Source organism: Rhinoderma darwinii, chromosome 13 (genome assembly GCF_050947455.1).
Source record: "Rhinoderma darwinii isolate aRhiDar2 chromosome 13, aRhiDar2.hap1, whole genome shotgun sequence".
Taxonomy (NCBI): Eukaryota; Metazoa; Chordata; class Amphibia; order Anura; family Rhinodermatidae; genus Rhinoderma; species Rhinoderma darwinii.
In genome coordinates this window covers 43,675,547-43,692,355 of record NC_134699.1, presented here as the reverse complement: position 1 = coordinate 43,692,355, position 16,809 = coordinate 43,675,547, and the positions used below count along the sequence as shown (strand labels likewise).

At 44.0% G+C, this 16,809-nt stretch overlaps 1 protein-coding gene across 2 annotated transcripts in view; it reads left to right on the top strand.

Annotated features, from left to right (window-relative positions):
* Window positions 1–16,809, top strand: part of GGA3 (golgi associated, gamma adaptin ear containing, ARF binding protein 3) — a 61,071-nt gene that overhangs the window by 20,818 nt on the left and 23,444 nt on the right. For both annotated transcript variants that reach the window (XM_075846198.1, XM_075846199.1), the window contains exons 6-8: window positions 4,389–4,492; window positions 4,576–4,656; window positions 12,115–12,252. In XM_075846198.1, the coding sequence (XP_075702313.1) occupies window positions 4,389–4,492; window positions 4,576–4,656; window positions 12,115–12,252 (323 nt within the window). The remainder of the gene's footprint in view (window positions 1–4,388; window positions 4,493–4,575; window positions 4,657–12,114; window positions 12,253–16,809) is intronic.

Here is a 16,809-nt window from a genome sequence, read left to right as displayed (position 1 = left end):
GAAGAGTCCCCATAACATTGGGGATTGGGTAGTACCTAGAAGATGGCGTTTAACTTCTATGTGAGTTCTCAGTCTTCCTTCAGAGGGAAACCCACCTACTTAGATGTGTGGCTAGGTAGTAATCGGAACGTTCTGGTAATCCCATTCCTCCTTGGGAATTCTTAAGGGCCAACAATCTATGTGGTAATCTAGGGTGCTTTTATGACCAAAGAAAGCAAGTAAAGAGGCTTCTCAATTTAATGAAGAAGGATCGAGGGAGGAAATGGGTAAAGTCTGGAGTATGTCTAAGACCTTGAGTAATACATACGTTTTAAGGTAGTTTTTCTTACCCATCCAGGCTAAGAAAGGAAGGTTAATATTATCTAGTTGAGATTTGATCTGCTGCAGGAGCGGAGGTTAATTAAGAGCATATAATAGGGAGGGGTCTCCAGAAAGTGATATTCCTAGGTATTTTATAGCTTTATCTGGCCATCTAAAGGGGGAATTCCTTATGGGAAGTTCTATGTCTGAGAATGGAGCGGAGACATTGAGAACTTAAGATTTGCCAAAGTTAATATTGAAATTGCATACAAAGCTAAAACTCAAATATCTGTTGAATCTTGGGGAAGGCAGTTCCAGGATCACCGAACCGTACATATTGGATTATAGTGATCACAGTCAACACCCTGTGAGTGGGGATGATCAAGATTGACATAGGGGGAAATAAAGAGGTGGGAATCCTCAGTCTCGTACCAACAACCTACGCAGACCAGGGCAAGTGTATAATTGTGAAAATCTAGAAGTAAGCAAAGTGAATATGGATGACTTCTAGGAGAGAGTGAGATTACTAAAATTATGGTCAGGGTATAGGGCAGCTAAACCAGAATCCTATGCAGAATACAACTTAAATCTTATATAGTATAATAATAACAAAATAACGGCCCGGTCTCGAAGAGACAATAAATCAATTAGATGTTAGCTAGCAGTTGGCGCATTTCTGTTCTTAAAACCTGCAGGCAAAGGGTCAGTAACAACATTAAACAAACAAAGCAAGAAACATCTTATGAAAGCAGGCAGTGTCCATGTGGGATGTAGCTCATATTGGAGAAGCTTTGACTGACATTTTTTTAGGAATGAGACCTCTGACGTCTCTTCTCCCTTGGTATGGGTTTAACCACAAAGCATTTATCCGTGGCGAATTAATTGCCATCGGACAGAGATTAAAAAAACTACAACAGACCAAACTAAATTCTCTATTATCCCAGATCTCCTCCCTAGAGTAGTAAGGTAAAAATTCTCTGGCACATTCGACTCAGGAAGACCTCATTGAACTGAGGCGTCAATTAAAAGATCTTCTCAACGTACGATCAGCCAAATTGTACCAAACTAGTCAATTAAAATTTTACCTCTATAACCTTTCAAAATATACTAATACACCCAACCGTATAGAGGACTTAATCATGTCTTTGTGTTTGCCTTCCCTTTCCGATTATAATAAAAACTTTCTTAGCTCCGTTTACCTTGCAAGAATTGTCTCTAACTTTGAGTTCGGTACCAAACAGCAAAAGCCCAGGACCAGATGGTCTTCCTATTTCTTACATTAAAAATTTAGGGAGAAGAATTTTTTGAAACTTTTTAAAGGTCTGCAAAGATCTACTTCAAGGATCTCAATTACTACCCCAAGCCCTTGAGGCTCACATTACTCTCATTCCTAAAGAAGGGAAAGACAATGCTGACTGTGGAAGCCACCGGTCTATCTCCTTATTAAATGCCATGTTGGTTTTCTTAGGGGTCAATTTCCCAGACTTCTTGCAAGACTTGTTAGCTTTACTCCCACCCACCACTTCCCAGGGAGTAGGAGGTTGTAATGTGGGAAGAGAGAGACCAGATCTTGGACTCCTGCCCTGTCTGTAGGTAGTAGTTCAGAGCGCACAAGACCAAGGTGGGTGCACGAATAGGGTCCCAACCAAATCGTATAATAAAGAAGTATTCGGCACACAGGTTAGAAGTTTCTTGAAAAATCTTGAATTTTATTTAATCAAAAATTGATGCCAGGGGCTTAGTGCGTGCGACGTTTAGGTCGGAACTTAGACCTTCATCAGGCATGTGTCCTGGTTACTGGTGTATCCAGTCGTTGGCGCTTAGTTTTTCAATGGCGGCTGACCGCTGCATGTGGCGCCTGCCCAGTCTGGTATGGATCAATCCGGTTGCTTTGAGGCTTCTTGAAGATCTCCAATCGACAGATGAGAAGTCTCTTTCAGGAGGTTTGAAATGTAATCCAGAAAGTGAAGAGCCACCTGTATGGAATACGCTGTCATCGAAGGGCATCAGTTAGCGGTTTAAGGGTTCTCCTTTAGAAAGTGTAATGGTGTAGAGATCCTGGAAGATGGAATTGAGATGAACATTTTCTTGACAGTGGATGTCATGGATTAAGGTTCTATCGATTCGGACAGACCTTTGATGCGTAAGTTGTTTTGCCTTCCCCTGTTGTCCTTAGCCTCCAAAAGATCCATTACTGAGTTAGGATTAGGATTAGTTTGACAGGCTTGGAAGGACTTGGTAGAGGCTGAGGTGTAAGCTATGACTTGTGTTTGTGCAGATTCAAGATTTTCTACTCTGGTACCAATTTGTTTGACATCCTGTTTAATATCTTGCAAGTCCTGTATCACGGGATCAAGGGCTTTGTTCAGAGCTCTGGTGATAAAGTATCTAGTAATAGGTAGATCCAGGTTAGTTTGTTTACCTTCATCTTTGCTGCCAGAGTCGTGTATGGCACCAAGAGGTGGTTTGGTAGGGGCCATTGAAGCAGTATGAATGTTTTCAGAATAATCCTTTGGAGCCTGAAGAGAAATATTTCCTTAAGTAGTTATCAAGGTTACGGTGTCTTGTTGTCCCAGTGGAATCTCTGTTTTTGCTTGGAACAATTTTGACCATTATAAAATTTCCTATTCCCTGAAAGGATCAGGAAGCTGCCCAAGAGGGGTAGAAATTCTAGTATGGTTAGGCCATTGTTGACCAAGTTGTAGAGTGCTGTCTATTGACTCCTATAGAATGCAGGTAGCAATCCGAAAAAATTAGGGCTATGTCCTTCAAACAGTTTGATTCAATCCAGAAAAATTAGGGCTCTGCCGTTAATACAGATCAGTCAATTGAATCCAGAAAAATTATAGCTCTGCCCTTGTTATAGTGCGGTCAATTAAACTTCTCAGGGAGTGTTGTAGTTGGTGCAGACAACCCTGGGGAAGTTACAAAAAATTACAGCAATGCCCCTGTCCGCTATGGAAACAGCTGATGGAGGACCGAGTAAGAAATCCAAATAGCATGATCCCTGGGGCAGCAAGGTCAACCAGTACCCAGTTTGGGATGGCGGAGGTAAGGAAGAATGGGTAGGGGAGTAATATCAGCTCACTAGATGATGTGTGCCCCTATCCACTGAGGGAGGAGGGGGAAAATGGTCAGTAACATTAGACAGATATTGAGCGGTCAAAATGGCGGGAGCCGCGACCCCTTAAGATTGGTCCCCCAGGAGCTACTCAGCAGCTGCTTCAGTCCGTTCACGGGCCGTTTTGCTCAGAGCCTGGGATCAGGTAAATTGGTTGCACAAACTGGGAGGACTTCCCATTTGGGACCTCTAAGCAGAGCAGAGGAGATGGTGGTCGGCAATTGAGACCTCGGCTTAGGCCGCGTGTTAGGCCCGATATCCGGCTTGACTCTTAAGAAGGCAGCCGCGGGGCTCTCAATCCAGGTATTAGTCCCTCTGATTTCCGAGTGTGTGTGGGGGGGGGGGGGGGGGAGTCGAGCCGGTGGAGTAGCCAGTAAGTGCAGTCACTTAGAATGTGGTGGTAGGTAACCTGACTCCCCTTCTATGGAATTGTGGCTTAAAAGCAAGGCCGGTACTTCAGCCGCTCTGTAGGCCACAACCCACCCAGTGTTAAAATGAAGCTGGAGGCCGCACCAAACCGGTCCTGCACATGTCTTTCCTCCAGAAACAAGTCTGCTCCCATCCAGGCTTGGGCCACGCCCCCCTACAATTCCCTCTTGTTTGAAGAGTACCCCTATGAGAGGCTGATCCCTGCTGCTGGGACTGCCAATATTCAAATATAATCAGTAGTGCTACTGAAGGAGATATAAAGAATTACATGATGCACATTAAAATGATGAGAGAGAGAGAGAGAGAGGCGAATTGTTGGAGGTCAAAATCGAGTTCTAGGTTCGCTTATTTATTGCAGTGCTGCAAATAGATTGACAGATAGATAAGCAGTGTTGCCTCGTAAGTCTGCTGAAATTCTTAATGTGCTTTTGGGCAACATAAACCTGACAGTCCAGTGAATGATAATAAATTATTTGTAATGTCTATTTAAATGAGCGCTCCAACGAAGCCTCTCTGATTCTGTAAATCTCTTACCCAGGAATTGTGCTTGCTGACCCTGTGATCCCAGTGGATCGAACCTTGATCCCTTCACCTCCAGTTCGACCTAAAAATCCAATTTTTGATGATGAAGAAAGTTCTAAGGTAGGAATAAGGTTTTATGGCAGGCACCATCTTTCGTGTTTATTTGACATATTCTCTTTACATGTTTTTACGTTACTTTTCAGTTGTTAGCCAAACTGTTGAAAAGTAAGAATCCAGATGATCTCCAGGAGGCAAACAAGCTTATTAAATTCATGGTGAAAGAGGTGAGCGTGTTCTTATATGAAAGATTGAGATTTATGAATACCTGTGGAAATTGTATGTAAAATGTAAAGACATTGGCGTCATAATTGCTAGAATATGTCATTATTGCTCAATTGGTGAGGGTCCGAACGATATTTTCCCATCTGATTTCTAGAACAAACAGGCAGCAGTGCAAGGAAAGCACCTTGCCTTTGCCCTTTTGGCTTTTGTGAGATCTGCTCATCTGTTTTAAAGGCCGCATGACCTTTTGACTATAATGGGTTGGTCACGCGTTCTCCGATAGAAGCTTTGCTGGAAAGAAACAAATGGGCAAGGCACTTTATTTATGCCACTGCCACTTCTTAGCAATCAGCAGGTGTCACAGTGGTTGGAACCTCCACTTCTCAGATCATGATGGCATATCCTAGCAATATGCTATCAATGACTATTGGTGTAAACCACTATTAAATGTGTACCCCGGTTCCCTAGACAAACCAAATTTATCACAGTAGTGTACTTAGATATATTATAATATTAGATCAGGAAATTCATTAAACATATTGAGAAAATAATTAGTTAAAGGGGTATTCTGGTTACATCAAGTTACCCCCTAACTGTAGGGTAAGAGGTAACTTGCTCATCGGTGGGTGTCCGACAGCTCACACCCCAACCGTTTACGAGAACGGGGACCCCGAAGTTGCCCGAACACCAAGTTTGACCCGAGCGGCATGTCGCTCATGCGCACTGCCGCTCCATTCGTTGTCTATGGGATCGCCGGAGATAGCCGAGTGCAGTGTTCAGCTTTTTCCGGCTCTGCCATAGAGAATGAATGGAGCGGCAGTGCGCATGAGCGACCTGCCACGCTCTTCAAACTTGGGGTTCGGGCAACTTTGGGCTCCCCAATCTCGTAAACGAGGGTGGTCAGAGCTGTCTGACATCCACCGATCAGCAAGTTGTTTTTGTAGGTACGCCTACGGTTATTGTTCGTTGAACCAAGTACCCCTTATTCCCTCGTGGTTATTTCCCGATCCACTCCTTCACTGGCTAGAGCCGCCAATCACTGACCCGGTAAGCCCCTTCTTGCTCCTGTGTTCTTTTGGAGTGAAGGTTTTTTTTTTCATTTCATATACTAGTTCCTCTTAATTAATTAGAATATCATCAAAAAGTTAATTTATTTCAGTAATTCAATTCAAAAAAAGAAACTCATATATTATATATAGATTCATTACACACAGAGTAATCAATTTCCAGCATTTTTTTCTTTTAATGTTGATGATTATGGCGAACAGTTAAAGGGGTTTTCCATTCCTTTTTTTTTTTTTTTAAATCAATGCAATGTTCCTCTATTAATATATTAGTGCACTCTGACTATCTTTTTCTTGATAATAAATGGTTTTAGTAACATTACTCCCTATTGTTTACCTTGAGAGGTTTGTTTTGCTCAGTAAGTTCATTCCTCTTCTCTTCCTGTGTTTCTCCTCCCTGCATGCACTGCTCTAGTCCCAGCATGCAATGTGCATGCAGCAGTGCACTTGCTCCGCCTACTACACCCAGCTCTACTAACATCTGCAATCTCAGTCTTCATTTTGGTGCTCTCATTCTATTACTGATAGCACAAGCTGAAATCACTGGATATCTGCGTTTTTAACCTCTTAACGCCGAAGGGCGGATATATCAGTCCTCTGCAGCTGCTAGTTCGCGCAGGAGGAGGGATATATCCGTCCTGTGATTGCGCGGGTACTGCCAGTGTACCCACACGATCAGCGGCAGGAGCACGGCTGTTATACACAGCCTGGCTCCTGCTGCAACTGCGGGAATCGAAGCGCGCTCCGATTCCGGCAGTTTAACCCATTAAATGCCGCTGTCAATAGTGACAGCGGCATCTAATGTGTTTGACAGAGGGAGGGAGCTCCCTCTGTTTTATACTGACAGGCAATAATGCTTTGGTATACGAAGTATACCAAAGCATTATATATGCGATCGGCACATCGCATAGTGAAGTCCCCTGGTGGGACTAAAAAAAAAATGTCAATCCGTTAAATAAAGTTGGTGAAAAAACAAAAAAAAAATTACAGTGAAATACTTTTTTAAAGTAAGTGTCAAAACAAATCACACATACACATATATGGTATCCCCGCGATCGTAACCACTTGAACAATAAAATTAACACATTAATTAAACCGCTGGATGAACGGCGTCCAAAAAAACAACGGCAAAATTCGCTCTTTTCTCCCATTCCCACCATAAAAAATTAAATAAAAATTAATCTAAGTCCTATGTACCCCAAAATAGTACTAATGAAAACTACACATTGTCCCGCAAAAATCAAGCCCACGTACGGCCACATAGACGGAAAAATAAAACCGTTACGGCTCTTGGAATGCGGTGATGCAAAAACAAGTAATTTTTTTCTAAAAGGGTTTTTATTGTGCAAAACATAAAACCTTTACATATTTGGTATCCCCGTAATCGTGCCGAGCCATAGAATAAAGTTAACATGTTATTTACGCTGCATAGTAAACGGTGTAAATTTATAACGTGAAAATCAATACTGGAATAGCTGCTTATTTTCAATTCTCTCCTAAAATAAAGTTAATAAAAGTTAATATATTATATGCATCTAAAAATGGTACAATTACAAAATACAACTCGTCCCGCAAAAAACAAGCCCTTATACGGCTATGTCGATGGAATAAAAAAAAAGTTACGACTCTTGGAATGCGACCGTGAAAAAAACAAAAATAATCCTTGGTCATTAACGTGCAAAATGGCCCGGTCATTAAGGGGTTAAACGGTTTGAAGAGGTCTTGTGGTACCAAAACAGTGGAAACCCCCAAAAGGTGCCCCCATTTTGGAAACTAGACCCCTTGAGGAATTCATTGTAGTTTTCTTGGGGTGCACGCGGCTTTTTGATCAGTTTTTATTCTATTTTTAGGTGGCGTGGTGACTAAAAAAACAGCAATTCTACTATTGTTTTTTTATTCTATTTTTGTTACAGCGTCACCGTGCGCTATAAATTACATATTCACTTTATTCTATGGGGCGATACGATTAGGGCTCATTTACACGAGCGTGTTATACATCCGTGCAACGCGCGTCGCAGGGACCTATGTTAGTCTATGGGGCCGTGCAGCCAGGTGCGTGATTTTCACGCAGCGTATGTCCGCTGCGTGAAGCGCACGACGTCCTATATTTGTGCGCTGTTCGCACATCACGCACCCATTGAAGTCAATGGGTGCGTGAAAACCACGCATGTGGCACGGAAGCAATTCCGTGGGACGCGCGTGATTCGCGCAACAGCACTGTAAAGGATGAATGAAAACAGAAAAGCACCACGTTCTTTTCTGTTTACAAACATCCAAACGGAGTGTCATAATGATGGCGGCTGCGCGAAAACCAGGCAGCCGCGCATCATAAAGGGCTGACACACGGAGCTGTTAATTGCCTTTTGCGCACGCAAAACGCCGCGCTTTTTGCTTGCACAAAATGCACACGCTCGTGTAAACTCGGCCTTACGGTGACACCAGATGTTTATAGTTCTTTTATGTCTTATGGCGTTTGCACAATAAAATACGTTTTGTAAAAAATCATTCACTTTTTGTGTTCCCTTATTCTAAGAGCAAGAACTTTATTATTTTTCCATCAATAAAGCCGTGCGAGGACTTATTTTTTGCGTAACGAACTGTAGTTTCGATCAGGACCATTTTTCGGTACATGCGACTTTTTGATCTATTTTTAATAAATTTTTTGGGAGGTGAAGTGACCAAACAATTGTGATTTTGGTACGGTTTATTATTATTTTCTTTTACGCCGTTCACCGCGCGGGATAAATAACGAAATAATTTTGTAGTTCAGGCCGTTACGGACGCGGCGATACCAATTATGTATAGTTTATTTATTTATATATTTTTATTAATAAAAAAGGACTGATAAGGGAAAAAAAAGGGGATTTTTTTTAACTTTTATTTTCTTATTTTTACATATCTTTTTTTTTTACTTTATTACTTTGTCCCATTAGGGGACTTGAGGGCAGGAGGCTCTGATCGCTATTCTAATACAATGCACTACATGCGTAGTGCAGTGTATTAGAACTGTCAGCTATTCACTGACAGCAAGCATAGTGGGTCCTGACTTTGTCAGGACCCATTAGGCTTCCGTCGATGGCATAGCCGGACGCCATTGTTTGGTGTCCGGTTGCCATAGTAACCATCGCCGGCCGCTATCGTGTAGCAGGCCGGCGATGGTAACTTAACCCCTAAAAAGCCGCGATCTCTATTGAACGCGGCTTTTAAGGGGTTAGACAGCGGGGACACAGCGATCGGTCCCCGCTGTAGGAGCTGCGGCAGCTGCTGTGCGAGACAGCAGCTGTCACAGCTCCTGCACCTGTCGGGAAGACGGCCGAAACGGCCGTTATTCCCGCAACTTCGTATTCCGTCGGTAATTTATAAGGGGTTATAATTTAACAGAGCATGCGCGGTGGAGTGTGTTAACCACGCATGCTCTGAGATAAAGAAGCACGTGGTACGGTTACGTCATTTGTGACGTAACCGTACAGTGTGAAAGCCGGAAACCGGAAGCAAGGCAGAAGACTAAATGGACGGGTCTGCACAGGAAGTGCAGATTTTGCTTCACTAAGGGGGCGGTGACGGAGGAGGATATACGACGCTACAGCCATCTGATGAAACGTAAGTACATTGTAAAGTTATATCATTTTCATTGTTTTATTTAAATAAATGTAATTTTTTAGTTCCGGAATACCCCTTTAACGAAAACCAAAAATTTTGTGTCTCAGAAAAACTGAGCACAGCCTTATGTGATTCCCATATTATGTTATCAGAGACATCTGGAGTGTCATTAATAGCAAAAAATTCCGTCAGCGAGTACCTTACCCTCTGGATAAGATCAGGGTGTTGTAGTAAAGTATCATTTAATACCCTTGTGAACATTCTTTTGGGTAGGCAGTTAAATTTTATTGAAATGGAAACAGGAGCATGTTCAGAGACATATCACTCCTATCTCTGAATCTAGCACTGCCGGTAACATACGCTCAGAGACAAATAAATAGTCCACTCTGTGATATGATTGATGCCTACCAGAGTAATAAGTATAGTCTTTTATGTCTGCATTTAGGCATCTCCAAACATCTCTGAGGTGTAAAGAGGTCAGGGACAGTCTCCGTTTCCTTAGTAGTTTACAAGGGGGAGGGTGGACATTCCTAGAAGAATTCAAGATGGGGTCTAATAAGGTGTTCTTCATACCACACAGTAAACGGCGTAAATTTAGGACGCAAAAAAGTGTGGTGAAATTGCTGTTTTGTTTCTATTCCCCCCCCCAAAAAAGTTAATAAAAGTTAATCAATAAATCATATGTACCCTAAAATGGTGCTATTAAAAAAATACAACATGTACCGCAAAAAACAAGACCTTATATGTTGACGCAAAAATAAAAAAATTAATGCTCTTTGAATGAGATGATGGAAAAACATAAAAAATAGCTGTCACGTTTTGTGCGTGGACCCACTGGGCCGTACCGCCTTGACGGTATGGCAGCTGGCCAACAGGACGCAGGTCACCATCTATAGTTCGTATAGTGTACCTGTGGCAGCTCGGACAGTAGCAATAACAGGCTCGGCTGGGACTAGGCAGCAGGCAGATGTCAGGCGTGGTGTAGCAGGACAGGCGTGGAATACAGCACAGCACGACTACAGCTCAACATGGTACTTGACCAGATAGCACGGGATACAGGTACAGGAACGGGGAACACTGGGGACTGTAAAACACTAGGAGACCATTTGCTAGACAAACTTCGGGTACGACAACAACGCTCAGGCAAGGGAGGAAGGGGCTTAGCCCTTATAGTCCAGGGTACTCATGGGCTAATTTTAACATTAACTTCAGGTGTGCGCACTGTCCCTTTAAGAGCAGGCACGAGCATCCTACTGAACCCGGCCGAGGTAAGCGGAAGTGAGCGCTGGCGTCTCCTGAGGAGGAGACTGGGGCCAGCGCTCGCAGGCCCATGGCTGTGGCAGTCCGGAGGTGAGTGAGCCTGACGGCCCGCGGCCATGGACATGACGATAGCTTCGTCATTAAGACCTAAAATAGGCTGGTCACTAAGGGGTTAAAAGTAGGAAATTCTTTATTTGTACAAAAACATATTAAAATAAGCAAATCGCATCAAGGGTAATCCTATATCACAGTATGAACATCACACGCCCGGCCGGGAGATAAGTATATATCATATAATCGGTACATATACTGATAATAAACAGTCTTATAAGACAAATGCAGCCTTATTATAAACAATCGCATATAATTGTATACATATGTAAATATGTATACTCCTTCATCAGAGGTGCGCTCCAGTCCAGTTTATTTGCAGCCATACATGCCGCCTTATATGTAATCGCTCACTGTTCATCCAGGTATACAAGGTTAGAGGTCAATCACATCCGCGCTGATTCCTATGGTAAGCGACCGGGATATGTCCAAATTATGGATTTAGCAAAAGTCAAATTGACATCCGTCCATGTATTGTCCGTCCAAATGCAGAGTGAATCTGAATGGTATCTGGTCTCGAATCCGCAAATAGTAGGCAGAAACAGCAGTGAGATAAAAAATATAAATAATTTCTGACTAGAGCTGTGTATGAAACGGTGTGGGTTCAAACATGACGATACACAGATTGCGGACGTGTAAGCTACGCGCACTGACGCATTTCGTCACTACGTGATTTCCTCAGAGCATTGCATGGCAAAACCAGGAAGGGGCGAGTATTTAATATACAACCAGCCAATGAGTAGCTTAGTACGAAAATCAATGTAGTTAACCCTTACAAGGATATATTGTGAATACAGGTTAACACATGTATAATAAAAACAAACAAGAATGATCCCTGCCTCATTGGATTTTGCATATGCAGAAAAAAGCAATACAGCAAGGAAAAAGGGAAAAATAGAAAGAAAAGAAAATGGATAAAAGGGGGGAGAATATGAGGCCTGTAGACAGGTTAGGCCCCCGGCTTCCATTGAAACTCATTGGCACCCCGCGATTGTATCACAGGGACACCGATAGCCTAGTGTCAAGTCACTTAGATGCCGCAGTCAATATTGAACGAGGCACCAAAGTGGTTAACTAGCTGACTACTCCGATCCTGGCCATTGCAGTGGGATTTTAGCTGCATATTAAAGCCGAAACGTGCTGTTGATGGAGCAGACACTACCTGCGAGACGCACCTAACTAATACGGCATTTGCCGTGAAGGGGTTAAGATGGCTATAACACAAACCCTACTTTCAATGGTAGGTCAGAAAAGCATTGAAGTGTTGAAACATTCATTATTCTTTATCCTTTGCATACTTGTCAGATCACTAGTTAGTAAAACATGGGAACCGGATTTGGTATTTAGTATTACTTATTTCACAACTGTACTTTTGCGTTGTGCTTGGGTTTACTCTTAACTTCATACATACCTGTAATCCTCCAGGATGAGGTGAGAATGCAGAAGGCGAGTAAAAGATTTCACACTCTGGAAGAAGTAAATAACAATGTGAAGCTGCTGCAGGAAATGTTGACGCATTACAGCAAAGAAGACTCATCAGAGGGGGACAAGGAGCTCATGAAGGTAAAATATTGGACATTAAAGGGGTTTTCCAGTCCCAAAAAATTGATGGCCTATCCTCAGGATAGGCCATCAATACGTGATTGGTCGGTATGTGACTCCACGCACCCCCGCCGATCAGCTGTTTTGAAGGCGCCACAGCGCTTGTACGAGCAGACCATTATTGCTGTATTGCCGGCGCCATTTTACACTTCACTGCACAGACTGGGGAGGAGGGCGGGATCTTCACTATAGAATACACCAATAGCGTTTCAGTACGCTTTCTTCACTTTCCCTTTAATGGGGAATCCCTCTCTCTCAAGATTGGCGAAGTCTCCTCAGCGTTCCCATCTGCTCTCCTCCATTCGGTGGATGCTGCTGAGGACACAGGACCTCTGACATTTTGAAAGCGGGTAGTATCAGCCCTTTCTTCTTCTTCTACTCTCCTACAGGTGCCCTAGCCTACAGGCACTGAGTTAATTCCATTAGGGAAAGTGCTAGTTTCAGATAGCACACTTCTATAGCAGCACTAGGTGAAGCGGCCATTACTCCTTGAATATGAGTACCCCTTGCTGAGCAGTTTGAGTGATTTTTTTTCTGTTTCCTCCCTCTCACTGCTTCAGTGTGAAGTTAAGTAACCCTCTCTACTGCTATGTCTGACCCTAAAGGGAATCTTCACACCAGACAACCTTTGCCATTTATTATTCTTGCTCTACTACATTTTCTTGTGGTCAGTCTACATCCTTATGTGATGAATGCCGGCCTCCTAGCTAAATGCCTGTGAACTCTACACTGCTGCCATCCCCAGTGTTGCTCACCCCTGTTATGATAGGTATGGATCCGGAATGGGCTAATTCCCTTTTCCGGACAGTTGATAACCTGCCAAACATTACTCGCTTAATTCAATGTGGCATGTCTGCTCGCCCGCCGGACTCTTGTTCTGCCCGTCCTCTTATGGACTCTGTGTCATATCCTCGGACCAGAGCTTCTCACTTGCCTTCGTTTTCACCGTCCTATTCTGTCCATGTGGGCAGGGTATTTCTGGCCTAAAGTCAGGTCTGGCGCCTCCTCTCGTCCAAGAGAGGCTCTCTCTGACAGTGAATTATCTGATTCCGATTCAGTTGGTAAGGGTTCTACCTCTCTTCCCTCCTCAGTGGAGGTGCTAATTAGAGCTTTTCGTGACAAACTGTCACGGCTATGGGGTATGTGGACCCACTAGGCCGCTCCGCCGTAGCGGAGTAGCAGCTGGCTAAACAATAGTCAATGATAGTCTTTAGGTCAGGAGTACCTGGATAGAAGATTTGCCGGACACTTGGCACATATGATACTTGGCACAGATGGTGAACTCGACTCCGACACTAGACTTCGCACTGGAACAAACACAATTACTGGATATGGGATACAGGATATGGGAACACTGGATACAGGATACAACTAAGGGACCATTTGCAAATGAACATGGGAAGATGCAACAATGCTCAAGCAAGCAGGAAGAGGGCAGAGTCTTTTTTTAGAATCTAGGGTGCGTTGGAATTGGGTAGGGAGTGCTTTACAGGTTCGCGTGCCGGCCCTTTAAGGCCGGAAACGTGCACGCGCACCTGTAAAATGCTCCCCACCCAATCCCGCTGGCACAACAGTACCACCCCCCCCCCCCCCCCCTAGAAGACAGCCAGACCTTGACTCCGGGGGAAAACTGAGGAGGAACTATCGGCTTATTTTTTCATGTGATCAACTGCCTGAAGAATTGTGGATTTGGTTTGCTGCCGAATTTGAAGAAAAGTCCTGAAGGAAGAATTGGGTGCAGGTACTTGAGACATAGCTGGCACACGAAGAGGAACTCGTGGCTGTTGACTGCATACAATGAAGAATGGAGAAGCAGTAAACTTACTTGTATGGTTATTGTAAGAGAATCCCACCCAAGGCAGAAGCTGTACCCAATTGTCATGTTGAACAGAAACAAAATGACGAAGATAATTTTCCAGTAATTGATCCTCTCCACTTGACCATTACACTGTGGGTAATAAGCAGAAGAAAAGTCCAGCTTCACATCTAACAGACTACATAGGGCTCCTCAGAATTTTGACGTGAACCGTATACACCGGTCAGACACAAAATGGAGGGGTAGCCCGTGCAGATGAAAAATGTGCTGGAGGATTAGATTTGCCAGACTAGGAGCTGAGGGAAAACCAGTTAAAGGGTCGAAATGTGCCAATTTGGAGAAATGTTCTACCACAACAGAGAAAGTAATACATCCAGCAGAAGGAGGAAGGTCTATAACAAAATCCATGGCGATGTGCTGCCAGGGGGCATCAGGCACTGGCAGAGGTTGGAGGAGACCAGCAGGTTTGGAATGAGTAGATTTATTTAACTGGTTCCCGACCGCTGGCTGTGTTTTTACGACCAGCTGTCAGGGTCCTTAAAACCCGCGCAATATACTTTTTACTTCACAAGTTTTAACTTGCTGGCTGAACGATAGGGCAACTGAATGTCGGGTCTCCGGCTGTCAGTGACTGCTGGGGACCCTGAGGAGAAGATAGAAGCAGCTTTCGCTGATTCTGTCTTCTCCGATCTCTTTTACACAGCGCTCAATGAACGCTGTGTATAGGAATAGAGGCAGCGGCCGCGCCGCTGTCTCTATTGGTCCCGGTGATCATGTGACTGGTCACATGATCGCCAGGATGCCGTTAGTGACAGACTGCTGCTGGGTCTTACTAGACCCAGCACAGCCCTATTGGTGACAATCGTCACTATGAGAGGGCTGATTTCCCCTTTAAGGCTAGGTTCAGACACACTATTTACGGACGTAATTCGGCCGTTTTTGCCTACAGGGTAGGGATTTTGGATTATTACGGACACCGAAGTGCCCAGCCAGTTTGGAATTATGTCCCCAGCGGAGAATTCTTTTCCTGTTAACAGGACGAACAAAAATTCTTCCAGGAGGAATTTCCTTAATCTGTAGAGGGTTTACAGCAATAATCCTGGAAGGGTCAATTTATGTGTTGAGGACTTTCTTCAGAGTCGTCTGTCTAGAATGACCGGGACAGGGCATCAGCCTTAATGTTTTTGTCCGCAGGGCGGAAGTGAAAAAGGAATCGGAATCTGGCGAAGAACAGCGACTATCTGGCTTGACGAGGATTTAGTCGCTGTGCAGACTGCAAATATGTAATATTTTTGTGATCTGTGAAGATCTGTGTGTCTCCAGTAATTCTCAGTCTCCAATGGAGTAGTTGCGCTCAGCAGGGGAGAAGAGTTTTGAGAAGAATCCACATGATACTGCTTTACCCTTGGAATTCCTTTGAAACAAGAGTGCTCCAGCACCGATGGAAGAGGCATCAACTTTCAAGGAATACTGTCGAGACACATCATGTTGATGAAGAACAGAGGCAGAAGTGAAGGTGCTCTTGAGGTTGGAGAATGCCCACTCTGCTTCAGGGGTCTAGTCCACAGCGTTCACTCCTTTCTTGGTAAGAGCGGAGATGGGAGCAGTAAGAGATGAGAAATTTGGTGACGAACCGTCGTTAAAAATTAGTGAATCCAAGAAATTTCTGTATAGCTCTGAGACCTTGAGTACGTGGCTACTCCAAGACGGACTTAACCTTTTCCGGATCCATTTGAAGACCACGATCAGAAATAATATAACCCAGGAAGGGCAAGGATTTTTTTTTCAAATACGCACTTCTCAAGTTTCGCGTATAAGCTATTCCCCCTTAACCGCAACAAGACAAGGCGTACATGTTTCCGTTATGTGGTCAGATCAGGTGAGTAGATCAAGATGTCATCCAGATACACCACCACACAGACATACGGAAGATATAGTTTACAAATTCTTGGAACACTGCTGGAGCATTACACAGTCCAAAGGGCATTACGAGGTACTCTTAGTGACCGTCTCGGGTGTTAAATACTGTTTTCCATTCCTCACCCTTGCGGAAATGGATCAGGTTATAGACCCCACATAGATCCAGCTATATGAAAACCTTGGTTCCACGAAACCTGTGAAAGAGCTCCGAGATGAGCGGCATGGGGCACTTATTTTGGACCGTGATTTGATTTAACCCACCGTAGTCAATGCATGGTCGAAATGATCCATCATTTTTCTTCACAAAGAAGACTCCAACTCCGGCTGGCAAAGTCGAGTTCCTGACGAACCCCCTCTCTAGGTTCTCCTTGACATACTCTGGCATAGCCTGGGTTTTCAGCAAGGAGAGAGGATAATCCCATGCGCGAGGGCGAGAGGCTTCACAAAGCAGCTTGATAGGTCAGTCATGTGGACGATGAAGAGGAAGGACCTCTGCCTCCTTTTGCTGAGAGCATCTGCTTAACTAGCATATTGTGGAGGCAGTCCAGAGAGCGACTGAGGCAGAGGAGAAATAACCGGTCAAACCTGAGGCAGACAGCAGTGAAGACATCGGGGTCCCCATTGATGGACCTCTCCGGAATTTCCAATCAAGGAATGGAGTGTGCTGGCGAAGCCATGGCAATCCCAGCAGGAGGGGGCTTATAGCTTTGGATAGGACAAAGAAAGTTATAAATTCAAAATCTGTTGTCTCAGAGGTTTGGTGATAGACAGGATAGGTGTCG